At 39.1% G+C, this 26,637-nt stretch overlaps 2 protein-coding genes across 12 annotated transcripts in view; both read left to right on the top strand.

Moving 5' to 3' along the window:
• Positions 1-22,828, top strand: part of synj1 (synaptojanin 1) — a 30,650-nt gene extending 7,822 nt beyond the window's left edge. Inside the window, exons 7-32 of one of the 9 annotated variants that reach the window (XM_026941578.3) lie at positions 973-1,034; positions 2,426-2,522; positions 2,932-3,107; positions 3,289-3,370; positions 3,564-3,716; positions 5,365-5,530; positions 7,428-7,451; positions 8,392-8,583; positions 8,733-8,817; positions 9,443-9,583; positions 10,374-10,566; positions 10,684-10,842; positions 11,314-11,470; positions 11,573-11,690; positions 12,149-12,361; positions 12,575-12,653; positions 13,046-13,208; positions 13,309-13,494; positions 13,749-13,787; positions 13,973-14,104; positions 15,161-15,199; positions 15,866-15,906; positions 16,043-16,232; positions 16,865-17,196; positions 18,853-18,873; positions 19,519-19,643. In XM_026941578.3, coding sequence (XP_026797379.3) covers positions 973-1,034; positions 2,426-2,522; positions 2,932-3,107; positions 3,289-3,370; positions 3,564-3,716; positions 5,365-5,530; positions 7,428-7,451; positions 8,392-8,583; positions 8,733-8,817; positions 9,443-9,583; positions 10,374-10,566; positions 10,684-10,842; positions 11,314-11,470; positions 11,573-11,690; positions 12,149-12,361; positions 12,575-12,653; positions 13,046-13,208; positions 13,309-13,494; positions 13,749-13,787; positions 13,973-14,104; positions 15,161-15,199; positions 15,866-15,906; positions 16,043-16,232; positions 16,865-17,196; positions 18,853-18,870 — 3,237 coding nt within the window. In that variant the 3' untranslated portion in view covers positions 18,871-18,873; positions 19,519-19,643. Of the gene's footprint in view, positions 1-972; positions 1,035-2,425; positions 2,523-2,931; positions 3,108-3,288; positions 3,371-3,563; positions 3,717-5,364; positions 5,531-7,427; positions 7,452-8,391; positions 8,584-8,732; positions 8,818-9,442; positions 9,584-10,373; positions 10,567-10,683; positions 10,843-11,313; positions 11,471-11,572; positions 11,691-12,148; positions 12,362-12,574; positions 12,654-13,045; positions 13,209-13,308; positions 13,495-13,748; positions 13,788-13,972; positions 14,105-15,160; positions 15,200-15,865; positions 15,907-16,042; positions 16,233-16,864; positions 17,197-18,849; positions 18,874-19,518 lie in introns of all 9 variants that reach the window. The other 8 variants (XM_026941577.3, XM_026941570.3, XM_026941569.3 and 5 more) reach the window with 8 other exon arrangements.
• Positions 22,829-23,261: 433 nt separating this feature from the next.
• cfap298 (cilia and flagella associated protein 298) lies at positions 23,262-26,482 on the top strand. Of its 3 annotated transcripts, none has more exons than XM_026941991.3 (8): positions 23,262-23,350; positions 23,665-23,826; positions 24,180-24,347; positions 24,432-24,499; positions 24,587-24,745; positions 25,193-25,324; positions 25,511-25,606; positions 25,819-26,482. In XM_026941991.3, the coding sequence occupies exons 2-8, from the start codon at positions 23,688-23,690 to the stop codon at positions 25,927-25,929; spliced, it is 873 nt and encodes a 290-aa protein (XP_026797792.3). In that variant the 5' UTR covers positions 23,262-23,350; positions 23,665-23,687; the 3' UTR covers positions 25,930-26,482. The 3 variants fall into 3 exon arrangements, with proteins under 3 accessions (XP_026797792.3, XP_026797795.3, XP_026797793.3); XM_026941994.3 differs by having other exon boundaries at positions 23,269-23,350; positions 23,670-23,826; XM_026941992.3 differs by lacking the exon at positions 23,262-23,350 and adding an exon at positions 23,374-23,545.
• The last annotated feature ends 155 nt before the right edge of the window (positions 26,483-26,637 follow it).

The raw sequence follows: 26,637 nt of genomic DNA, 5'->3' as shown, positions 1-26,637 counted from the left end.
TCCATTGATTTTGTCTTTATATTGAATTATTATTTGCAACTTTACACTATATATCCAATCATCTAAATAATAAATGATTTATTCTCACCTGGCTTTAGATAGGAAAGTACCTATCTAATAATGAGTGCTGGCCTTTATTGACAGCTCATGCATTTCATGTCATGAATGTTGAATGAGCGATGAGTGAATGAGTTATGTTGACTGACGTGACACAGATTTTTACACTGAACATAGGCCAGATTGTCTTAAAGCACACCATGTTGCATTTTTAATGTTTTGAATAACTGGCAGACAGAAGATAATTGGCCAGTGACAGAAAGTCACCAGTGCTCAGCCCTCTGAGCCTGATACTGTATCTAAACGCTGGATTTACAGTGATGTATATGTTGATTAGTTATGCTGTTGTGCCGTCAAGTATTAAGCTTTTTCACTCGTCATAGTAACGGTAGCAGTGGGGGTGTTGCTGAAGGTTCTCAGGTAGCTTTTACCATGTGACCAAATGTGACAGTGGTTTAGTTTACAAAATGCAGTAGATTTAAGACTGAAAACAGTAATTACAAACAGGGAGCTGTTTTTAAAGAATTAATGACATGCAGTTTTGTTTTGGATATGGGAGCATTGTTTCATTTAAGCATTTTTGGGAAGAGAAGCAGTTGTGACCTTTCTAAATGGGAAATCAGATAAACGGTTGTTGTGTGTATGTTGGTGGAAATTATGATACGTGCTTTGTCTCTTTTGGCATTTTAAGGCTCACATACAGCAAGCTGGTGAAATGGTGAATGTGTGTCTTTTCTTTTAAAAAAAAAATTCCCACAGAGGCAAATATAGCCAGCCGACATGGGCTTTGTATAGTCTTGGACCGACTTTCTTTTGTTTCTGTCTTTCCTCTCTTCTTTTACTGTGTCTTTGTATCTTCCTTATTAACATGTTATGTGTGATATGCCTCTTTGTCTGTTTCCTCCATATCTAAAGGTTGGTTCCCACCGCGTCAAGCTGTCCCGCGGTTTTGAGGCCAACGCACCGGCTTTTGAGAGGTAATTAACACATGCTGCTCCCTGCTGGAACACTGCAGCACAGTCACGCGATGACATCATTCTCCTGTCAATGTCAAATGAGGAAAAAAAGTCCTTCAGGATTTTCCACCAATAAGGAGAAACATAACTTTGGACTTTAACTTACACTGGCAATCATAAGTTTTTGAACAACCAACATTTTTTTTTGTTTAAATAACCAAAACCAAAGTATTTTAAATATTTAGAAACTTTGAAAATCCAACCAAGGAATATGTATAAGTGAGTCAAGAAATGTTTATTATTAAATGTTATAAAAAGTTATTAATAGTGAATTGAGAAATGTTGAGAAATAATTTATCTAGATCTAATCTAATCAGAAAAGGCCAAAATCTATATTACTCTAGTTATGCACTTTAGCACCCCACATATTTATGTTTTACCTAGAGTCTTATCTATATGCTTAATGCCTTAATAAGTTCCACAAACATGCATGTTTCTTGTTTAATTGCTATAACAGTGATTGTTGTTCTTCTTTTGGCTGCTCCCGTTAGGGTTCGCCACAGCGGATCCTTGGTCCGCATATTTGATTTGGCACAGATTTTTTTGCTTGTTTTTTTTTTCTACGCCGGATTCCCTTCCTGATGCAGCCCTCCCCAATTTTATCCGAGCTTGGGACCAGCACTGGGAGTGCACTGTCATGTGCAACCCCAGTGGCTGGGGGTCGGTTCCCTGGCCGGGAATCGAACCCGGGCCGCAGAACAGAGATCACCGAGGCCTAACCACTAATCCTCCAGGAACCCTGCTATAACAGTGATTAAACTGTAATAAAACATAAGACACTCCAGGTGTTCAAAAACTGGGCAGCCATAGACATGAGACCAGTCCATGTTTTTCTCCCTTTAATAGCTAAGAGTTTATGGTTGTAGTTATAGAATCTAATGGCAGAAAATAATTTAAGTTAAAGAACTGCACTATGCCCCATTCTTTTTTTACCTTGTACGACCATACTAAAGAAGGAATAATTTGTCCTGTTTGTCCTCTACTTTCTCTTAAAGCTGCTTGTCGCCTCATCGTTTTCTTTTAGCTTCACTCGTTCTAATTGAGGAGGAGCAGGGGAGATGGCGTGGGGGGTCTCATTCATTTGTTTCCTTATCCTTCCTAACTTCTCTGCAGTATCACTTAGTTTCATTACCTCATTCATTTTTGATTTGTAAAACATTTCCTAATTATGTCATTCCATTGAAATAAATGTTTCTTGATCATGCCCCAAGAAGTCCATCAGACTGAAAGTGATAGACTCGTAATTTGTCTTTATATGTTCCCCTTACGCTGTGTTTACTACTAGGCTGTCCCTAATAGTACATGCTGTAAATACAAATGTCGAATTGTTTCTGGTCATGTCATCTTTGCAGGCATTTTACAGCTCTAAGGAGGCTCTATGGTAAGCAGTTGATCATTAACCTGCTGGGCATGAAAGAGGGGGAGCACATGCTCAGCAAAGCATTCCAGGTTAGTTATTGCTTTTCCTGAATTACTCTCCTGATCTTGTAATTAAATTCTATTCCATTTTATTTATATAGTACTTTTAACAGTGGATATTATCAAATGCAGCTTTACTGAAATCTGGATATAAAATCTACTAATTATATTGGTATAATTAGTATTTTTTATTTAGATATTTGCTGTAATGTCATTTAATCTAATTCATAAAATAAACTAGCATTCAAGCATGTAATATATTATATTATATCATATTATATTATATTATATTATATTAATATGCAATATTATATACATATTGTAGTTGAGGTTCTGGATGCTGCTGTGGGTTTTTTTTGTTTTTTTTTGTTTTGTGTGTGTGTTTTGAGTATTATTTGTGTACGTTTTGGCTCACACATGTCCATTTGGGTTCGTAAAGAGTCACCTGAAAGCCTCAGAGCACGCAAACTCTGTGAAGATGGTCAACTTTGACTACCACCAAATGGTGAAGGGAGGGAAGACGGAGAAACTCTCCACTGTGCTGAAACCACACATCAGCAAGTTCCTGGATGAATGTGGCTTCTTCTGTTACTCTGCTGAGACTGGAATTGAAAAGTAGGTTTATACACTCTAGTTTAAAGTTTTCACACACTGTATAATCAACATTTAACCAAGAACATGCTGATTTTTATGTTTTCTCTCAAATGCTCTTTGGAATTACAATTTGGAAAAATTATCTTCAGCTGTCCAAATTTTTTATTTTATTTATTTATTTTTTTGTCTCTTTTCTCTCTAGATGTCAGACTGGGACTCTTCGCGTCAACTGTCTGGACTGCCTGGACAGGACAAATAGTGTCCAAGCCTTCTTTTCACTTGAGGTTGGTTAATATCGCGATTTACTAACCAATCCACACCACCACTTCTTGTCTTTAATATTAATAATATTATTACTAATATCCATGGCTTGTCTGTGATGTGGAAAGCTGTATACTCGCTCGTTAGCTTCAATATGCATATTATAGACTTTTTTTTTTTTTTTTTTTTTAACTTTTTTCCCTCTCTTTTGCATAGATGTTACCCAAGCAGCTGGAAGCCATGGGTCTTACAGAGAAGCCCCAGCTGGTGGCACGCTTTCAGGAGGTCTTCCGCACCATGTGGTCGGTCAACGGAGACTCGATCAGCAAGATCTATGCTGGCACAGGTGCTCTAGATGGCAAGGCTAAGGTACACACCTTTCAAAAGAATAGACTAAACTGGGCAATCTAAAATTTTCTTTCAATTAAAAGACAAGAACCTTCCACTCACATTCATTGTACAGGCAAATTGGGCACATCAATGAGTTCTTTACTGAAGTCCCTGATATAAGCTTCAAACATGTGTCCTCTTTTACACCACTATGGACCTTTGTCTCTCTCTTAACTTTTGTATGTGTGCTATTGTCCTCTGCTTTCCTCTGGAAACTTATCTACCTGCCTGGTAAGTTCTCAAGCCAGCCATGCGGGCCTACGTCTTTCTACTGTGTCCTTGTGTCTGTATTTTTGTGTCTCTAGTGTGGCATTCACAGAGAATCTTACCTTACCACCATGACCATTTGTAAGTGTCCCTAAAAGTTTCTAACCAACAGTTTCTCCTTAAAACCTATTCAAGAAACTGTTGAAAGAAACATTTACTAAGGCATTGCTCAGTTAAGAGGTGGGAGGTGCATTGACCTCCTTGTTGTGGATGACAGTATGTTTTATGGATGAATATTGACAGGGATTGACTGAGATGGCAGCAGTGATACTACCTGTGCTGTAAATGCAGAATATGTGATGTCATTAAAAACAATATGTAATAAAATGAAACTGAAACTGTTGCTCACACATCAGATAAATTTTCCATGGAGCCTCTATGGTGCATGTTTATTAAAGACCAGCTGTGTATTTTACTGGGCATTTAATTGGAGTATGGATTTGCACAGTCCTTATGTAACAAAATAAACCATAGTGTGTACGTGGCTTTGTAATTTATAAATATTTAAAAGAAACATACTATTTGACGTGATTCAATTTCAAATAGTATGTTTTATTATTATTATTATTAATATTATTATTAATCTTATGACATTGTGCAATGTTTTTTTTTATTTATGAGTTCATTGTGAAGATCTCAGCCAATCACTGTCTGCATTCAGTTATAAAAAATGTCATCATTAGTAGCAATGATCTTTGCAATAAACTTTGATCTCTAGCTGAACTGCATTGCTTTCTAGCTGAGGTGAGCACCCATACAACTCCATGATCATTAAAATACTCCCATAATCCACACAGTAATGTTTAGAGCTTAAACTAAAACAAACACATAAACCTGACTGCAGTGTTGAAAGATGACAGCAGCTGTTTAAGACTGGTAATGATTAAGACATAACAGTAGTCCAGAGGACACAGTAAGTTTTTTCCGCAGGTTTAGGACCTGCGTTTATTGCTAAAAAGGTTTGTGAATTACTCGTAGACTGTAAAAGTCTTAATTTTAGGATTAACATGCCCGTATTTTTAATAATTTGCCTGGACTGTTAGGAGCTACTTTTTGCAATATTATCCTTCATGTTGTGTCGAAAAGAGAAAAGGAGCAAGACAGAGACAGATAAAGCCCTTCTAGTCAGACTGTCTGATTAAATTTCCACCTCAGTAGAGAGTGCTGTTCCTGTGTCTTAAAGCTAAAGTCACATCATAAACTTTTGAAGTCAGCTGTCCTTGTGTTTGACCTATGCACTCTGTTTACTGCTTTAAATTTCCACCTACATAATATTTTACATGGATCTATGCTTTATGTCTTCTTCACATGAGCCAGTTGCTTATCAAGGGGTTTTCTCTGTGTTTGTGCTGTTGTGCAGACTGGAAAGCTGAAAGATGGAGCACGCTCAGTCACCAGGACCATCCAGAACAACTTCTTTGACAGTTCAAAGCAAGAGGCTATTGATATTCTGAGGCTGGGCAGCACTCTAAACAGTGACCTGGCTGATAAAGCTAGAGCTCTCCTCACCACCAGCAGTCTGTACGGTATGTAAATCGGCACTTTAACAGTGCAGTTGACCAACTTTTTTATTTATCAGTAGGGCATGGTGATGCTGTGTGTATTTTATTTTCTTTCAACAAGGTTTCCTTGCAACTACCATGTAGTGTAAATGTTAAAACCACACCTGCGAACCCTTGTTGTTATTTGGTAAAAGATTGCTCTGCATTATTTTGACTTACAGTCACTATCCACTTTATTAGGAACACCTGTACATCTGCACATTCATTTAGTTATCTAATCATTCAAGCATGTGGCAGCAGCACAGTGCATAAAATCGTGCAGAAACCGGTCGAGCACTTCAGTTAATGTTCACATCAAACATCAGAATGGGGGAAAAATGTGATCTCTGTGACTTTAACCGTGGCATGGTTGTTGGTACCAGATGGGGTGGTTTGAGTATTTCAGATACTGCTGATCTCCTGGGATTTTCACACAAAACACAAGAGTTTACACAGAATGGTGCGAAAAACAAAAACCTTCCTGTGAGCGGAGGGTCTGCAGGCTAAAACAGCTTGCTGATGAGAGAAATTAGAGGAGAGGACAGGAAGTCTTTAGTAAGCACTCTTTACAATCCTGGTGAGCAGAAAAGCATCTCAGAGCACACAACACATCAAACCTTGAGGTGGATGAGCAGAAGACCACATCAGGTTCTAGTCTTGTCCGCCAAGAACAAGAATCTGAGGCTATCACAGACTCATCAAAACTGAACACCTGAAGACCAGGTGATTTTTTTTTTTCTAATCTTCAGCTGCCCAGTTTCAGTGAGCCTGTGCTCACTGGAGCTTCAGATTCCCATTCTTCTCTGACAGGATTGGTAGCCAGTGTCGTCTTCTGCTGTAGTCCATCCACCTCAAAGTTCAATGTATTGTTCATGCAGAGATGCTTTTCTGCTCACCACGGTTGTTTTTCCCCATTCTGATGATTGATGTGAATATTATCTGAAGCTCTTGACCTGTATCTGCATGATTTTTGCATTGTGCTCCTGCCATATGATTGGCTGATTGGATAACTGCATGAAAGTGCAGGTGTACACGTGTTCCTAATAAAGTGGACGATGAGTGTATACCACAGCGCCGATGAATTCTCAAATCCAGTTGGTGTTAATTTTTGGTAACAGCATGGCTCAGACAGTAGTGCCAGCTGTAATTCAAATCACAGGTTTATAATAAAGTGGATATTACATTATCATTTCTATAGTAACAGCTCTTTCACAGTCGCTTGTATGGCAGACACTCAAAATCTAAGGCTAATAATAAAATTTTTTTTTTTAAAAAAATGTTGTTATTCAATGAAGACATAGAATTATTGATATGTTGCAGCTTTCTGTAAGGAGACGTTTATTTAGCATTTGTTTAAGGAGTCTCGAACGTTGGTGAGCAAGCTTTCCTCCATGGGGAAAGTCTTTCTGGTTTCTCAGTAACTTACATTAAATGTAGCTAAAATTGATTAAAAGTATGACATGTTGTTCTTTAATTAATATAAATTTGTAATCATTTACAAATTGCTGTGGTATCAGAGGAATAAAACATTTCAGGATGTGCTGCTATTGGAAAATATTCAACTATAGAGTGGTGTTAGATCACACCTCCATGGCATTGTTTATTGTTTATTTTCCTGCTGCAACACGTCCCATCATGTCCATATTGTAAATGATATGTAGCTCTAGCTTAACTTATTAATAACAGTGACACATTTAGGAATTTAGTGCTTCATGTTGTCTTGCTAATCTTTCTCCTCTAGCTGCCAAGGGTGTGAGATTAGCACTGAAACAGTGTGCTAATATTGTTATCTGCCTTGCTGGCTAACTGCTAACTGTGCTGCTTGTGTCCCTTTCTCTCTCTCTCTCTCTCTCTCTCTTCTCCTTACTGCTTACATGGTTAGTCTCTGAGCCCATTTTACAATCAGGTACAGTATGACAGTATGCGTAACTCAGCCATAACTGTCAATGATTCCTCATTTTATGAGTTTCATTGTTTGTGTTTGTTTTAGCGTGCTGAATTACCTGCTTGCCTTATTTTTTTATGGCTTTTTTTATTTTGAACATCTTTTCGGTGCTGCAGTTTGGCATTGTCTCATGATGCCTGATGCAGGATATGTGCAAAATGTCTGGTGAAGTATAAAGAAGCATTATACATAATGCAACATCAAAAATGACAGAAAGTTGGGAAAATCAATGTTAATTAGGTGACCTCATCTTACCCTACTCTATATAGGGGGAAAATGGCTGAGAATATTTGGAGTATTTTAGATAGAGGCCTGAAGGCTGAAGGCTAAAAGCTGAAGAGGTCCGAGACTATTTTTATTTTCATAGCATTAGAGTAGCGTGACCTTTGCTGAGGACTTACATTTATTTGACCATTACACGCCGCTCAACCAATCAAATTAGTGCGTGCACACACGCGCGAACACGCGCGCGCACACACACACACACACACACACACACATATATATGTACGTATATGTATATCTCCTCCTAGACCATGACACTGTGTGTTATAATAATACAGAGACATTGATATTCTTTATATAACAGATAACAAAACAGCAAGTTAGCAGACTTAAAACTTACATTAAAAACAGTTGCATTTCCGTTTCTCAGCTAGAAATTCTGCACATATCTGGAAATATACAGATCATATAAAAATATTGTGAAACATTATTCCACTTTGTGCAACCATTTTAAAGCTTCGTCATATCCTCCTTCTTTTTTCACTTGGAAGTATATGTTTAATAACCATATTTCCCCATTTATTTCATGTAATTTCTCTGATGTTTGAGATGCAGTAGTTACCATAAGAGTTTTAGGAGTTTGTTTACTGACTTTGCTGACCTTTTTGGCTTTTAGCATCTCCCAGAGTGTTGCTGGGCATGTGTCAGAACCACCACAAATACACACAGCCTAAAAAGATCCGTGTGTGTGTGGGGACATGGAACGTCAACGGGGGCAAGCAGTTCCGTAGCATTGCGTTTCGGAATCAGACCCTCAACGACTGGCTGCTAGATGCACCAAAAAAAGCAGGTCACCCCGAGTTTCAAGGTGAGCAGCTACTCAAAAATGTGTATTTCTTTATTATTAACTAATCATTTATGAATTCTTACCATACATATTAACACTGTGTACTGTGATAAATATCCAGTATACTGTATATAGTGCTGAAATTCCTGAGAGATTGCTTTATATTCTAGACAGCAGAACCCAGCCTGCAGACATCTTTGCCATTGGGTTCGAGGAAATGGTGGAGCTTAATGCTGGCAACATAGTCAGTGCAAGGTACAAAACCCACAATCCTCTCATTTTAAAAAAACTGGGCCGTATAAAGAATTGTGGTAAATACCTCCAATAACCATTACGTTAGGAAGGATTAGTGATGCTTGCCCTTACTGGCTGATGGCAGCCAAAGGAGGAAAGAAAAAAGAAAGAGGGTTAAGCTTTTATCAGTGCAGCTCAAATCAAATAACGGCAACAAAACAAATGAAATATTGAGGTCTGTAAAACGTTCTAATAAAGCTTTTATAAAGAGGCACTATTCTGCCTTTTGGCCATTATGCCCTCCATCTTCCTAATCGTTCCATCAATATCTTTGCCAAGTCACCAATTTAAAGAGATGTTCTACCTTAAAATAATATTCAATTCAGCCAATAGTTAGAAAATGGTTGTTTTCTTCACAGCAAACTCTACATTTTAATAAAATTGTTGTCTTTGTGTCTGAGCTTCTGGGGTTGCTGCACATCAAATACTCCCGGAGTGCAGAGACAGCATCTGGTTTTAACAGATCTGAGAAATCACCACAATCTTTATCATTGTATAAAGGTCTAGTAACCTTTATAAACTAAAGGTTGAGTATGATGACATTTTAGGGTGAAATATCACTAAATATGATTCTTTCTCTGTACAGCACCACCAATCAGAAGCTGTGGGCAGCAGAGCTGCAGAAGAGCATCTCGAGGGAACATAAGTATGTGCTGCTGGCCTCAGAACAGCTGGTGGGAGTTTGCCTCTTCATCTTTATTCGGCCCCAGCATGCAGCGTTCATCAGGTATACTCACCTGGGCATCGCTTGGATTCATAATTTTATTATAAACTGTAACAATCTGGAAGGTCGTTTTGCCAAACACAAAACTCATATGCTGGTAATGGATACAGTGTACCTACTTGTATCTACACCCACTGGCTATCTCATCAGGTAAACCCACCACTTTGTACAACTTTATAGGTGAACAGTTACCGACTGCAGCTTATCCGATGCTATACACAATCCACACAATCCTCTAGCCTGTCCATCACTGGAAATGACCACTGCTCATCAGATATTATTTAAGTGGTTGTCCCTTCCCATTGATGGATGGGTAAATGGAGGTGACATAGCAAAAGAAGGGCTGCAGTCAGTAACTGTAGGTCTACAAAGTTCTCCTATACAAAATATTCCTATATACAATACCCAGTGCCTGCGTATACAAGTAAGTGTATCTTTATTGAGTGGTACTTAATGTAATGCTTTATACGTTAACAGTGACTTATTGGTTGAGTTTCTGGTTTTAGTATTGATATACATATATCCGTTTGTATCCTGTTGGGGTTGGTCGCTTCCACAATGATCATGGCACACTGAGCACTGATGACACTTGATGTTGGTTTTTCCTTTAATTTGTCACCTGTATACTGTATATGTACATTATATAGAGATATTTGACGTGTTGTCCGTCTTATCATGGCTCTAGATTCTCTCAGTGGTCACCTTCTTAGCAAGAGTTGTCGATTGTTGATGGGTAGCACAGAAGAAATAATGCAGCTCAGTAGTAATAGGAATTCTTCGCCTTTTTGAACAGAGATGTTGCTGTAGACACAGTCAAGACCGGAATGGGTGGCGCCACGGGGAACAAAGGGGGTGTGGCTATCCGCATGCTCTTCCACACCACCAGTATCTGCTTTGTGTGCTCACATTTCGCCGCCGGCCAGTCACAGGTCAAGGAGCGAAATGACGACTACAATGAGATCACTCGCAAGCTGTCATTCCCTATGGTAATTTTTTATTTTTATTTTTTTGGCTAATAACATCAAGGCAAGCAGACAAACCACATTTAGTTGATGTTTATCCAAAACATCTATTTGCTCTTATTTTTCTGTCTTTGTGCGCAGGGCCGTCTGCTCGACTCCCATGATTATGTGTTTTGGTGTGGGGACTTCAACTATCGCATCAGCCTGCCAAATGAAGAGGTAAAAGATCTGATCAGGCAGCAGAACTGGGATGCTCTGATTGCTGGGGACCAGCTTGTGGAACAGAAGAATGCAGGCCAGGTAACAAAGAATTCAAATATTACAGTACATTGTGTATATATATATATATTCCAATTCTTACTTTTACAACTATACAGAAACATACAGAAATATTAGTCTCAGTGTTGCCACCTCAGAGCTCCAAGGCCCCTGGTTCGATATTAGCACAGGTTACTGTCTGTACAGAGTTTCACATGTTCTACCCGTGTCCGTAGGGGTATCCTCTGGGTTCTCTGGTTTCCTCCTATGTCCCAAAAACATTTTAGTAGGTGGATTGGCTGTGCTAAATAAGTGTGTGTTTGTGTGTATTTCCGCCGCACACCCAGTGTTAACCTCACAGGCTCCGAATCTGCCACAACCATAACCAGCATAAAGTGGTTACTGAAAATGAATGAGTGAATGATAAAGCTTAACTTTTAAAACTGTATGAAGAAATGATTGAATAAATGAACTAGACTAAGATCTCTAATGCTATTTTCCTCTTTATTCCAGGTATTCAGGGGATTTATTGAAGGAAAGTTGGACTTTGCTCCTACCTACAAATATGACCTCTTTTCTGATGACTATGACACGAGTGAGAAATGCCGCACGCCTGCATGGACCGACCGTGTGCTCTGGAAGAGGAGAAAGTGGGACTTTCAGAAAACTGGTGGGAGTGCTGTTTACATTTTGTCTTATTGCCCTCGTATTTTTTAGTTTGAAGCATGCCGAACTTGTGTGTGTGTGTGTGTGTGTGTGTGTGTGTGTGTAGCTGAGGAGTTGGAGCTGAGTGTAGTAGGAGCGCCAGTAGATGAGGAAGATCAGCACCTGTGGAGCCCTGGTGAGCTAAAGTACTACAGCAGAGCTGAGCTCAAGACCTCAGATCACAGGTACGGCAAACACCAAACCCCTGGTGTTTATATGTAAAACTGTATGGCACCAAATGCTTTATTTCAAGGATTGTAAATATTATTTAAGGCATTCATTTTTTATTTTTTTTTGTCATGACATTTACAGCCACTGTTGGAGCCCTGTATGTACTGTAAATATGTCTGTACATATTCTTAGTATATGATACACTGGTGCTTTTGATTCTATGGTTTTACAATGTAATTTAATATGATGTTTTTCTTTAATTATTTACTATTTACATAAACATCTATTAAAAGCATTTAGAAACATTTAATCATTACATGGTTTTGAATGGGAAAAGCATAAATGACAATAGGCACATTTTGCTAAACCCGTTCTCTGATCTAATTTTTCCAAGATTAAGTTTAATCTGTGTCTAGAAAACCATTTCTAAATGATTTTTAGTAATAGTCTATATTGTGTCTGTCCCTTCCAGGCCAGTGGTGGCCATAATTGATGTGGATATTCTTGAGGTGGATCCAGAAGCACGACATCAGGTGTACAAAGAAGTGATCGCCCTGCAAGGTCCACCTGATGGCACTGTCCTAGTGTCTCTGTGCAGTTCAGGGCCTGATGACTACTTCGATGATGCTCTGATAGATGAGCTGCTGGACAAGTTTGCTAACTTCGGCGAGGTCATTCTGATCAGGTAAGGGTTTTTTCGGGGAGTGATTCTAGCTAACAATATTATGGTACTTGTGATATGCTTCTGTGAACGGTATTTACTGCTAGTTTTCTTTGGAAACTTGTTAAACTAAATAAGTATTTTGATGATTATTATAAAGTGGAATTATTACTTAGTACATGGAGCCATGATCTTTTTTAAAGCCTTATTTTCTGTCATTTCTGTTATTTAAAACAGGTTTGTGGAGGAAAAGATGTGGGTGACGTTTTTGGAAGGGTACTCTGCACTGGCTGCACTTTCACTGAGTGCCTCCACTGTAAGTAACAGGATTTAAATTGTTTGGTTGAGTCTACACAAAAATCAATTACTGTATCTGAAATTGTAATTGCAATTGCAATGACACTCAAAGTTTCTGAGGTTAATACCTTAAAAAACAAACGGGAAATTGTGGGAAAAAAGGACCACATAGCATAGCACGATATAGCCAGATTATTATACCGTAAGAACCATCAACTCACTGCTGAACAATTAATATGATAGCACAAGTCTATTAATTAATTAATTAATTCGCCTCCCAAAAATTGTGATGTTATTGTGATGTTGTTCTCTGAAAACAACACAAAGTAAATAACACAGTGCAACACTATCCCAGGAACTGTTTACAAAGACAGATTTACTCATATATAACCTTTCTTGCTGTTTATTCAGGTGATGGGGAAAACCATAGACATCCGTCTGAAGAGCCCTGGCTGGATCAAGAGTCTGGAAGAGGAGATGAGTGTGGAGAGGATCTGTGGCAGCATCCCCACCTCCGCCAGCTCCACGCTGCTCGCCGAGGACAATGACATGGGAGACGAGTTTGATATGGAGGGTACGTCAGGTTATGATCATGGCTTTTTATGAAAACATAAAGTCAGAGGCAGTGGGTTTAAGTAATCAGAAATCATCTTTGACGCTGCTGTGTTTTGAAGGCGATGTGGATGAGGAGGTGGAGAATATTCTTCCCCAGCACCTGCAACCTGGGGCTGGTATGGATGTGGGTATTTCCCCAGCACCCTCGCCCCGCTCCAGCCCGTGCCCCTCACCAACTCATGGAGAGCCCGCACCCCCCTGCAGGCCAAGCAGAGCTCCACCACGCACAGCCGGACCTCCACAAGGTAGAAAACTTGCACTATATAAAGCTGAAATGCTGCTCAAGGTTTTCCTTAACATGTACTTTTTTATATATATTTTACAAAGAAAATATGCAAAACTAAAAGGGTAAAATAACATAAATTCACAATGCTGTGAAACTAAGATGATTTTTTAAAATTGCATTTAATTATTGTATTTTTACTGACATAATTTATTTTTATTGTATCTCAATCTTTCTATCAATGTATTGATTTTACTTTTTCACTGTGGCTGAAAGGAGGTCTCAGTCCAATCACATGTAGGAGGGAACAGGCAGGTAAAGAGTGATGCTTTTAGAGGTGCCACAGATGTGTTGAATATGTGTGCTGTAGGTTTTAAAGATGCTGGGAAAGCTTTTACTGTGCCTATTTAGTGCTGCATGTTACGCCACAGCTCATGATTACATTAATGATGATGGTGATCCCGATATTAATGGTGGTTATCATTAATTGTTTATTTTAGTTACTCCTTTGGATAGTCAGGTGGTAGGAGCTTCTGCATCGCAAGGACTGGAACCAAAACGCCCCCCTCCCCCACGCCCCAATGCTCCCCCTGCCAGACCTGCACCTCCACAGCGCCCCCCACCTCCCTCAGGTAAAGCAGCCTGACCTAAGACTAAATTTATTCTTTCTATTAATATAAATATTACATCTGTCATTCTGTAGCACAGCCTTTGGTCTAATGTAAGTCGCTTGTGTTTGGGGAGTGTTGCTGCAAAGTTCCTGCAAAGTCTAAACCTTCTGTAATTATTTGTAGTCAGATAATATGGACTTTTTCCATATTAACTTATTATAACTGGGTAAATGTGCACTTCTTGGTCACTGTTATCAAATTCCCACTTGTATTATTACCTTTTTGAAAAAAAAAAAAAAACCTAGACGTTCAAATGCCAGCACTTTCAGCATTGTGTGAGATCTGGCTCTGACAGTTCCACAACCTCAGCAACATCACTCAATTCACAACTGGTTTCAACTAGAGATGTGCATGGGACTGATTTTTTTTTTAAAAATTTTTTAATCCTGCTCATACAGTTATTTTTGTTTGGATCTGCCTGCGATATTGTCTGATTAATTTAATTGTTTCTATTTCCCAAAATATAAACACACTAGTTATATAGCGTCTATTTCCCAAACTATAAACAAACTAATTTAAACCACTGCAACCCTGACCAGGCAGTTACTAAGGATCAGCACCACACTTGCATGTTGTACATGGCCTTTGTCTAGGAGCTTCTGACCACTTGTTGCGCTCACATGAAAGTTATAAGGTTTGACTTTTTTGTTGTGTCCAGTGCTATCCCCGTCTCGATGCACATCTCTAGTCTCAACCAGCTGCCCTGTGAACCTCTAAAAAAAAAAAAAAAACAAAAAAAAACAATAGTGTAGATCCTAATTGTATCTGTATTTGTATCTGTTACAAGCACATTATCTTTTAATTCAGAATAATGTACGTCGTAATAATGTACGTCCCTAATAGGTACAGATATTTTTGGATAGGGTAATTTCTCAGAAAGAGCCCATATATAGATTTTAATAATTGTAAATATGTGCAGCTTGTACACATGGTATTACAAATGTATAGTTTAAGAAGTTGATGGATACACTGAAACTGAGACTAATAGTAAATCACTTACTCCTCCATGCTGCGAAGGACAAAAAAGCCCTGCTTTACCCAGAGCAGATGTTGCTGGTAAGTAAGTGCACAGAGATTAAATGTCAGTTCTTGTACTGCATTCATAGAAGGCATTCCAGTCTCAAAGCCATGATCAGTGACTAGTCTTCCATGGCACTGGAATGGAGTGAGTTTTTGGGAAGGTAGCCAGTCTTCACCTGGTGGGCACACCTCACTGCCAGGCTGCTGTCACTAGCATTTTCCTAGCTTCCTCATACGGGCCCTGTTGGTCATTTAAGTTGTGTGGGAAAGGGAGTATGCTCTTGCATGTGAGAATAGTACAGGGGTTTGGCTACACATTTGGCCAGATAGCTGGGTTTGGCAGTACTGTGTTTGACCCCCTGTTGACCAGGAAGAGGTGAGTCAGGGAGGAAAGAAGGAGGAGGGTGGAGGAGATTGCTGTGGGATGAGAGCACTGCAGCAATTTCAGTATACAGTGGCTCAGATTTTTTTTACTTTACTTCAAAGACCTTCTCAGGCTTCCAGCAGGCTCAGAAAGTTATACACATGAAAAATGTGGCTTTGTGGGGATGCAGTCACAATATGAAGGAACAGGGTTAGATAGCAGGAGGGTGCTGAAGCTAAATCCACGGATGGTATTAGCAGAGTAATGAAATATTTTTGTTTTAAGGATGACAGAGGGTGCTTTTAAGTGTAAGCATGATGTTTTTTCATGTTTTTCAGGACGAGGCCAGCCTACTGGAGCTCCAAGCAGTTCAAGGCCGGTGGGTAAACTTTGAAGAAGACTATATAAAATAACTTATTGATGATGCAGAAATTGAAAAGTTGAGAAGTTTTAGCCAGATCAGAAGAATCCACCTCAATAGATCAGTCTAACGTCATAAAAAAATATTATTTCAGAACATCCCTCCTAGGGCAGGTGTTATCAGTGTGCCACCACAATCTAGACCACCACCTCCTGCCCACCCTGGAGCTCCCAGACCCATAGCTGAGGTTCACCCAGGAGCCCCCCGACCCACCCTAGATAACCACCCTGGAGCCCCGAGACCTGTCCCAGATGCACAAAACAAACCAGCAGAACTCCCTCTGGGTATGTGAACAATCAAACAGATCAAACACGCAATCAGACACACAGCAAACAGAAAAGACTACTAAACTTCAAAATACTACAGATTTGGGCTAAAATTGTTGGTCCCTTTTTATCTGGCCTAATATTCTGAACCACTCTGTTGTTAAACTGGCTGCTTCTAGTTATAAACTAGTTCTAAATTAAAATCTCACCTCTCATTTAAGGATCTAGCGTTCCCTCACACCTGTCTTGCCTGTAGTTAGTTATAAATAAAGCTTCTAGACTGGCACTCAAAAAAGAAAGACAATATTTCTCTTTACTTGCTTTCAATATACTATATAAGGTTTTTTTTAGCTGTTGGCACAGTTTTATATTCCTATCGTTTTAAGTCCAGTAAAAGTTTAAGGGCGGTTGGTAATTGTACTTTCTCTGTTGCTAGCCAAAGAACTTTTTCTTAGATCTTTTCCTGCTATTGATACTTTTTGTTCCTGTTTTAAGACCCAATTTTGTCTTTGGCCTATAAGTCTTTGCTTTATGAGTGTATCACTAATATCACTTTCTGTACATGTACAGAAAATGGGGGAAAAAAAATCTTCCTTCAGGATGTCCACTGTAGTGAAACTAACAGGCCTGTGTTCTTTTATGCCCTACAGCACCTCCTCCCTCATTGCCTGGGCCCATGAGGCCTCAGATGGTCTCTCCAATGCAGCCTCAGGCCACGTCCCCCATTCGGCCACCAATGCAGGCCCAGCTGCCTCCACCCATGGTACCCACGCTGCCCCCGCCCATGGTACCTACGCTTCCCCCACCTATGGTGCCAACAGTGGCAGCCCCTCTGCAGCCTCAGCCGGCTGCTACAAGCACCGGAGCAGCCATGGCACCTCAGCCTGGCCTGGCATCACCCAAACCACCACCCCGTAGCCGCTCCTCACATGCCCTGCCACCAGAGGCTGCTCCTGCTCCTGCTCCTGCTCCTGAGTCTCAGGTTAGTCCTGTCCTTTATATAATGCAATTCACATGTCTGTCATATGTAATAATAAAAGACTAGTAGTAGCAGGGATCTAAATCTCTTTACAACATCTGAGCCGTTTGTTAGTGTAAATGGTGAGAGGTGTGTGTGTAACTCTCAGCTGTGTGTGTGTGAGGCAAACAGAGGTTCCACTGCACTGCAGTTTGTTGATGATGTACTATATATAATTAAGTGTCAATCATCAGATAGTTAATCATCAGAGGAGGTGATTAGCAGTATAAATGAAAATTAATCTTAATAAAGCCCAGACACAATAACATGAATGCAGTGAAGCTTATATGCACATTTGTAGTATCTTGATGATTTTAAAATTATTAAAATAGATTTTATAAAATCCAATTAAATGTACTATTTTTTTTTTTGTTAATTAGAAGGTAGAGTAAGATTTCCCGAGAGAAGTTCAGCTGTAGTTACGCAAATGTGACTCACTGAAAAGAGCCGTAATTCCCATCATCACTAGCAGGAGTTTTCGAGTGTTTCCATTTGGGCATCATTGATGGGCTGCTATGAAAGACATTTCTGCTTTGTGTATACAGCATTGTACAGAGCTTTTACTTTTGAAACAAAAAAAAATGAAACTACCACTTTTTAGGTCTTTTAGGTGTTGCTTTTTTTTGACTCCTCTCTTGTTGCCAACATCATTCAAAGTTCATACATTTATCTTCAGTAACCACATTATCTGCCAATCCTGGTAACACACTCCAGGAAGGAATACACCCTGGAGGTTTCTCCATTCCATCGCAGGGCAACATGCACACAACACTCATTCACAACTAGCGTAGCCAATCCATCATTCCAGAAACCCAGATACAGGTGTGCATGCAGCCAGTCAGAGATATAGATCACAGAGAAAAGAGAAAAAGCACACAGCTTTTTGTAAAAAAGAAGAGAATATGGTTTGCCTGTTGTTTGCTACAAGTTACATTTTTAAGGGTTGCAAATTCACGTTAAATTTAAAAGACATTGTAGACATAGCTTTTTTCTTTTTGTTAGGCTTGCTATCTTCTAAGCAAAAAGCCTATGTCAGTTATATATATCAGTATATCAGTCGCAAGAGAAACCAGTTGGCCTTTTTGTTTTTTCATTAAAAAGAAAAGAACTGTATTAACAGGGTTTAAATGAATTATTTATGTAATAACTGCCAGAGAGCAGTTTCGGGCACAACCTGAAAGAAGCAAAAGAACAAAATAAACAGCGATGACTGTGTTTCAGTGTCTTACATTCAAATGCAATAATGTTGTTAGTTAAGTAAACATGTCGACTGTAAATTCATGCTGATCACGCTGCTATTTGATTATGTCAGCAATAAACCTGTAGCATCGTGTCTTATTTGAAATGCTAATGGACTTGAGAAAGATGCTATATAAATTAAACTAATGCATTTTTACATGTTTAATCAAATAAAATAAAAACACACAAATTATTAAACACTCATGCTCTAAGATACAGATGGGCCATCAGTACTCCTGGCTGTTTTTGGGCTGACCTTTTTGTCCAAATTTTCTGTTGGTTTCCCAGCTTTTCTTATCTCTTACCCTTACTGTTTCTGTGATTTCCTGCTTTTGTTGATGGGTGTGTGTATCTGTGTTTATCTTTCTCTCTCTCAAGCAGGAGCAATCCTCAGGTTGAAAGGTATTTAATGCTAGTTCTGACCTCAGCATTGTGCTCACAGTACCATAGTCCTCTCTCCCACTGTACTCATACATTGTAGTGACCTCCATGTTCTAGTTGATTTTTCCCCTTTTTCATGTTTCAGTTGGCTGTTGTAAATTCCATTTATAGCTGGTTTATTATTTTTTGGTAGTATGTATGTGTTTGGGGAAAAAACTTAACTTGAACCTCTTAGCAATGTCCAACTATAAATGTGCAACTTCAAAAGTGTTACTAGGTAAACAGTGAATTTTACAAATGGTTCAAGGAAAGTTTTTATCTTTTGTCACCAGCTTTTGTCTGTCAGTGGTTTCAGTTGTCATTCTGAAGATCTCCTTAGTGCAGACTTTAAACTGAACCTTGTGGATATATTACAGCAACTTCCATAATTCATAGATTGTGAATTAAACACATTAAATTTTGTTATTAAACAAAAGGAAAGTCTCACAGACTAATCACATTCATGTGTTTAATAAAACTGTAACAGTAATATAGGTGTATTGCTTATATTTATATCAATACTTTAGTCAGGTATGCTCGTTTTGAGGTTTTGGCATTAATCAAGCCTACAATTTCTTGCTGAAGGTCAGTATTGATTGGTTCTGTTGGTGTGTGTTTTCTCTCCAGACGAATGGAACAAATGGAATCCAAAGAGAAGCACAATTGAAAATGGACCCCCTTGCCCCGCTCACCTCTGATCTGTTCTCCTCCACTTCCTGGTTAAACAGCCAACCCCTGTCTAGGAGTTCTTCACACCACAGCTCCTTCCACTCATCCACCAGTTCACGGTCTCTGAATTCCACTCCAGTTCCTCTGTTTCCCCAGTCTAACCCTATGCAAACCCTTGACCCCATGCCAGCTTTGCTGGCCCCGCCCACTCCTTCCCGCAGCCGCTCACAGGAAACCCTCCCAGTCTCCCCGAACCCCTTTTTGCCTGATGTCCAATCTAGACCCAACAGCACCAACCCATTTACTGGCACCATGGCAGCATCACAGCGTCGTTCACTCACACCTGACTTCGACGCCACGCCGGGCCTCCACAGAGCCGCATCCACATATGGTCACAGCTCAACTCTGCCTTCCTCCTTCTCCAGACCATCTCCACCAGCTTTAGCTCCACCTCCACCCAAAGTCCAGCAGTGGGTGACCTTTGATGACGATTCAGACTTTCAGAGGTCAGGAAAAGCTCCAGCATCAACTGCAATGATGAAACCTTCACTGCTTCCTTTGTCCGCTAGCACTACATTCCAGCAACCCCAAAGCAGCTTCTCCACCTCGGGGTTTGACTCTCACAGTAACTGGGCTTCCCTTACCACACCCGCATTGCCAACGCTGCCCCCTCCTGTGCCAGGCAGGACTAACGCTAAAGCAAATCCAAGAAACCCCCTGATCCCTGAGTTCACGGAAAGATAATGTGTATATATATATATATATATATATATATATATATATATATATATATATAGTAATGTTCTACTGATGTTGAGGTGTGTGTTGGGAAAACTGGAGAAATTACTTATTTATGTGTGTGGTTTGTGCACAAGTGTGCTGTTTAAGTCATGTCTCTCAGAAACGGATAAATCAGTCACTCAGCCCAGAGCAAGTCTAGATTAAATATGACCATTCTGGTGTTTCTATCTGTACACATATTTAGAAATACATGTACACATACAACTGTGTGTGAAATTCTGTGCAATATTTTATTTTTCTTCAGTCAGATGCTTATCAATTATTGCTTTTATGCATTTTTTTACCACTTTGTCATTGGTTGTGCAGCATTTAAAGTGATTGCAAGCTGCAAAAAAATGTCTCTCTTGAATGCACAGTGTGTCTCATAGATTCTTAGATGGAGAGAGCTATTAGTCCTTTTAATATGGCCTCTGGAATTTTAGTTTTAAAAAAATAGCTACAGCACATAGTACTCTGTAACCCCTTTCTATGATTTCTGTCTCATTATGAATGTATGTTCAGTCTGTTTTATGTTTAATGTCATGAAAAGTGGTGCATGTCTTTCATTACCGTGTAACACTGATCATTTCTCTAATTACACAGACCCACTTTTTTTCCTGTGTTCCTATATCTCTAGACCAACATGCTCAAGTATATAACTTGTGGATATATGTATTACATAGCCTTCAATGTGGTTTAAAAAATGTACAGTAGTCTAAAATTTGTGTATATATTATATATTTGCTTGTAATATGTACCTGCCATACTGGTATTGCACTGAAATGCTCTTATCCTTTAGGTCTTCAAATGTACTTTGAAGCCAGAGTTTTGAGTTTTCAGGTTTGAGAAATCAGAAAGCATATCTGTTTCCTGGCATGAGTGCTGTGTCCCCTCCCCTCTGCCCTCAACCGAGTGTGTATTCCCTTGCTTCTGTTTCACATAATCCAAAGTGTTCAGCAGAACCGCTGTGCATTTAACGAACGTGCTTATTTTAGTGAGTTCTGGTGTAAGTCTGTGATGCCAAGATGTGCAACCCTGACCATACCAGAAATCTATGTGTACTTAATCTCACATTTTTTTCAGTTCACAGTGAGTTGGTACTTCACTTTGATTTCACTGGGAATGTGGTTCTTTCTGTTCTTTGTGTGAGGAGATAATATGCCATGTCTTCGCGAGTGCTCTCTGTCTGCATATATGCACTGCGTACGTCTGTGCTGATGGGGTGAGTTTTTTTTTGTTGTTGTTTGAAAAGCTTACCTAGCAGTTTGACTTTGTGTGCATCCACTCTTCTGGTTCAGAATGAATCAAACAGGGCCTTTAAGCATGTTAAAACACGCACAGTAGGAAAATATATCAGTTACATGTTCCTTATCTGATTAGCATTACCTTATTGATGCCCAGTGGTGTTGGTTACCTCCACTGTGCAAATCATGTCATCACCAGTTTGGAAGTCATATTACTGTCTGTGCATTCCATACTGTATTGCTGTTTTGATCTGGTGATTTGCTCTTGATATTTTCTTGGCATTTGGGGATTAATATCTTTTACTTGTGCAGTGTTTTGTTACACCACATTCATTCTTTGTTGAAGTGTTGGTGTTAGTACTGCTCTATTTACAGTATTTGAATTTCAGTCATTCTTTAGTTACACAGCTGCATAACTGAATACTTTTAATTCTTAACTTGCTACATTTAAATCATCTTAAGAGGGCATTCTGTGGGGAAAAAACAGCGGCAATCTGACAGGGGACAAAGGGTACGGGAGACAAGCAAGCCACCTCATTTTATAGTGAGTGTCACGTTTTTTGACACTTTCGACAGTTTCAGTTTTGTGTTTTGAGTGTGTGTGAAATGTCATGGCATGTCATTTCATTTCAGTATGATCCTGTATTCATGTTGTCCATTGCATATGGAGGGCTTGCTTATTGACCAGACATAAAGTCATGCAGGTACAGCAGGTAGGCTACAGAAAATGTACCTTTAAAGCAGATGCTGTTTGCACACTTTACTCTCTACTCTCTACAATCTTTTTTTAAAAGGATGTAGCCATTGCAAAACTTGAATAATTCCCTTGAGGTAACGTAAGAAAAAGGAGGTGGCCGTTATTACATCAGTCCTAAATTTAACCCCCTCTAAAATATGACTGAATGGGAAATTTTTTGTGTTGATTTATTTTGGCTTTTGGAAATAATGTAACCACTGGAAAATAATAGCATTACATGTACTGTTCAGTTGTATTCAGCTAATAATCAAATCAAGTCATGCAAATATTTAACTATTAACTCATTTTGTGATGTTGATGTTTGTAACTTTAGCTCAGTAGTAGAGATCCTTGTGTTAACTGTAATTATAGGTATACACACAAACCATGACTGGAGTTTAGTACTTGGTATTCAACCTGTGATTTAAGTTCATATCAAATTGCACAAATGTATGGAGTAATTGATGTTGTACGTATGCAATAATAAATGTAAATGTATTAATGTAAATGTATTAGTAGTCTTTGAGATTTTATTCTTAAAAAAAAATTACAGTGCTGGCAATCAGAACCCAAAATTATCAAACTGGTTATATTTATGATTGATTTTCTTTATAGTTATTAGCCTGTTTGACTGGTCACTTGAATGGTTTTAATCCAAACCTCTTAATCTTCAAAGCAAGTAAGCCTTGATCTTAAATCTCATTTTTAATTTTAAAAAATGTGTTATAGAAGTGGAAATTTCAGGAATAAAAACTCTATAACTACAATAAATAAACAAAATATTATTGTACACATTTAAATAATGAGGCTTATATTTAAAATATATGGTTTATGTTCTCAAAATAAATCCGTGAGGGTCAGTGAAATTATTTTACACCTGAAGGGAACCATGGCCTGTATACCAAATGGTCTGTATATACGGTATATGATTGTTCAGGGCGCGTATATACCACAACATACGGCCGTCGACCTTGCTATGACGTCGCACTAGCCGGAAGTTGTCAGTCTGTGTGGAAGACGGGAAGAATTTGTAAGTGTGCTATCGTGTGTGTTTTGGTCAATATAGCTACATCTTAAAATACAAACAAAAGACTAGATATGCTATATTTATTCATATTTACACATCTTCATGTGTTGTGTCAACACTTTAAACGGTAGCTCTTGTTAGCAATGCTAAGCTAGAATAGTTAAAGAAGGTTCTAGCAGCAGGACTGAAGTGTTGCAGGTACCATGGCAACGCAGTCAAACAAACAGTGCTGTATTGCTAGCTAGTCTTATTTCACTATATGGCTATTTAGCTAATTAGAGTCCACATTACATTTGCTGATTTGCAGTCTTTTTCAGTCCAGATTATCACAGCAGTAGTCATGGTCCAGCTTCACGTTAAACGCGGAGATGAGAGCCAGTTTCTGTTCAACACTACGGTGGATGTTTCCACTGAGACACTCAGTCAGCAGGTCGCTCAGGTCTACAATGGGAGGCTGAAGGTGGACAGGATTTGCTCTGGTAAGTCTACACTGTTTCATGCAATCAGAGATGGAAATTTCTGATGAATTATATGTAAACGTCTTTAAACTTCTCGTACTGTTGACTACCCTAGACCAGTAATTCCCAATCCTGGTCCTATCACCACGCTCTGTGTATTTTGTTGTTGTCTCTGCTCTAACACACACTATCCAACTTCATAGCTAGTGAACAGGACCTTCCTGGGCAACACTATAATGTGCAGGGCAGAGGGACTCTGTGAGCAGGGATGGGAATCACTGCATTGTAAATACAAAAATCAAGCCTTATAGAGGTGAGAGAAACGTAGTGAATCTGTACTCCATGTGTGTGTGTGTGTGTGTTCGCCTCTCCAGAGATTCCTGAGCTTGCAGATCACGGCATCACGCTTCCCCCCAACATGCAAGGCCTGACAGACGACCAGATCACAGACCTGAAGTTAAGGGATGAATGGGAAGACAAGTGCATCCCCAGCGGCGGGGCAGAGTTCAAAAAGGACGAACTTGGACGCAGGAATGGACACGGTAAACACCCTGTGCTGCTTACAACAACTCTTCCTCCATTATAACCCAACCACTGAAATGATTTTCCCTTTTCTCTCGCTTCAGCACCCAATGAAAAAATGAAGAATGTTTTGAAGAAGACTATGGAAGAAGCCAAAGCATTGATCTCAAAAGTAAGCTTGGGACTAAATTTAGTGCTTTCTTAGCTTGCAGAAGTTATATAATGTGCCTATACAATTTTTATTTTATTTTGCTCCAAGAAACAAGTGCAGGCGAACGTGTGTGTTACCATGGAAATGGTAAACGAGGCTCTGGACCAGTTGCGGGGAGCAGTGATGATCGTTTACCCAATGGGCCTGCCGCCTCATGATCCTATCAGAATGGAGTTGGAAAATCAAGAAGATCTTGCAGGAACACAGGTTGTTCGACAAATTTTGGATTTTGGATTTAAAAAAAAAAAAAAAGTTACGCCAGTGCTTACCAATCCTGAATTGATCTTATTTTTATTTGCGCTAATCTAATTAGGTGTCAGAAAGCATGCAACATATTTTTTTTATTTCACTGTAGGGACTACACAAAATTTTACAGCTCGTTTTACGCCAGCTTTACTGGATCCATTTTTTTAATATGCAAAGTCAATATTTAACTGTAGTAATGTGTAATTTATTTCCTTCATTCATCTGTGAAACATTACTTTAGTAATATGCAGTTTGTAGCTAAATGCAGTTTGGCGTTCGACTATAGTGACTGTGCTTATGAACAAAATAATTTGGTGACAGTGATGGTGACTTCATTATATATGGAATTTCCCTGACCTAATAAAAATGAATGAAAAAATAGATTCTAACATGATGCATGTCCTGTAGGCTTCTCTACAGGTGATCCCAGAGGAAGAAGCTCAGCTATGGTGGGCAGGGAAAGAGTTGCATCGGGACAAAAAACTACAAGATTACACTGGAAAAAATGAGAAAACAAAGATTGTTGTGAAGATCCAGAAGGTGAGCATTGACCTTCTTTCTGCATAGGCCAAGTCACTATGTATGTTATCTTATTCTTTTGGCTATTGATTTTATTACATGCAGTTATTTCATATGGTATTGCATAACTGCGCTTACTAAGTGAATGTGTACATTTGACCAAAAAGCCTCTCATCATTAATGTTTATGACTTGCCCTTTACTTCAGAGAGGCCAGGGGGCGCCAGCACGGGAGCCTCCGGTCAGTGAGGAGGAGCACAAACAGATGTTGATGCACTATTACAGGAGGCAGGAGGAACTCAAGGTAAGGCTCTTGTATAATTTATTTTGCTTTCTGTTGTTGCTGGACCAGTGTGATCTCCAACTCAAAAAATGGTTCAAAAGTTCAGTCTGAATGTGATTTTTTTTTTTTTTTTTTAAATCCTCTGTCCAATTTTGTAATCTCAGTCTGACATCATCTTCTTTCTTCTATGATTGAGCACTGTTCTGAGAACTGGATTTTTTCTTTCGTTGCAGAAGCTGGATGAAACAGAGGATGATTCCTATTTGCAGTCAGAGTGGGCAGACAGGCAGGCTTTAAAAAGACAGTTTCAAGGACTTACAAATATCAAATGGGGCCCAAGATAAATGGATCTTAACTGACTTTAACTCAGAGACGGATTTGCAAATATTGATGCCTTGCCTGGCTACCTGTGGTGGACAAAATATAGAATCTTCCAACTCCTCCCTTTTTTTAAACAGATTCATGAGTTTGTAAACACAGCTTGTGATGACTGACTGTCATTAAATGTAAATTGCAATATTTTGATACTAATTGAACATCTCTGAGCTCCACCATCAAGAACACGGAGAAAGAAGGATGCAACACCTTTCCTGTCTTTGTCTTTGATCCTTCCACTGGCTTCACTGAAAGCCAGTGCCATTTACTGGCAGGAAGTTGCATCACAGGCCTCGAGGATACAGAGGTCATCCAAGGAGTGTACGCAAAAGGAAAACGGCTTCGGTCCCTTTAGGCTAAAGGAACAGCTGTGGGATGGTGAAGTTCAGTGGTGCTCTCTACAAAACATTTCTCTGTTGTAACTTTTATTGTAACTCCCTTTTAGTTCAAAGCAAATGATCATTTTCTTTGGGTATTGGTTTTAAAGCTGATAACTATTAAAGCCTTACAGTGTTTAATAAAGTAGTGTCTTTTATTCAGTATTAAATAACTCTTATTTTAATAATAAAAGCATACAGTGAATTGTGAAAGATGCACAAGTATTAAATCTGTTTGTTTAATGATCACATAGTGATCACGCCAGCTGAGGATTCCTTTAACCTTCTATATTCTGATTT

Source organism: Pangasianodon hypophthalmus, chromosome 17, assembly GCF_027358585.1.
Source record: "Pangasianodon hypophthalmus isolate fPanHyp1 chromosome 17, fPanHyp1.pri, whole genome shotgun sequence".
In the NCBI taxonomy this organism is placed as follows: domain Eukaryota; kingdom Metazoa; phylum Chordata; class Actinopteri; order Siluriformes; family Pangasiidae; genus Pangasianodon; species Pangasianodon hypophthalmus.
Note: the sequence above shows the minus strand (reverse complement) of the source record. Positions and strands in the feature narration are given on the sequence as shown.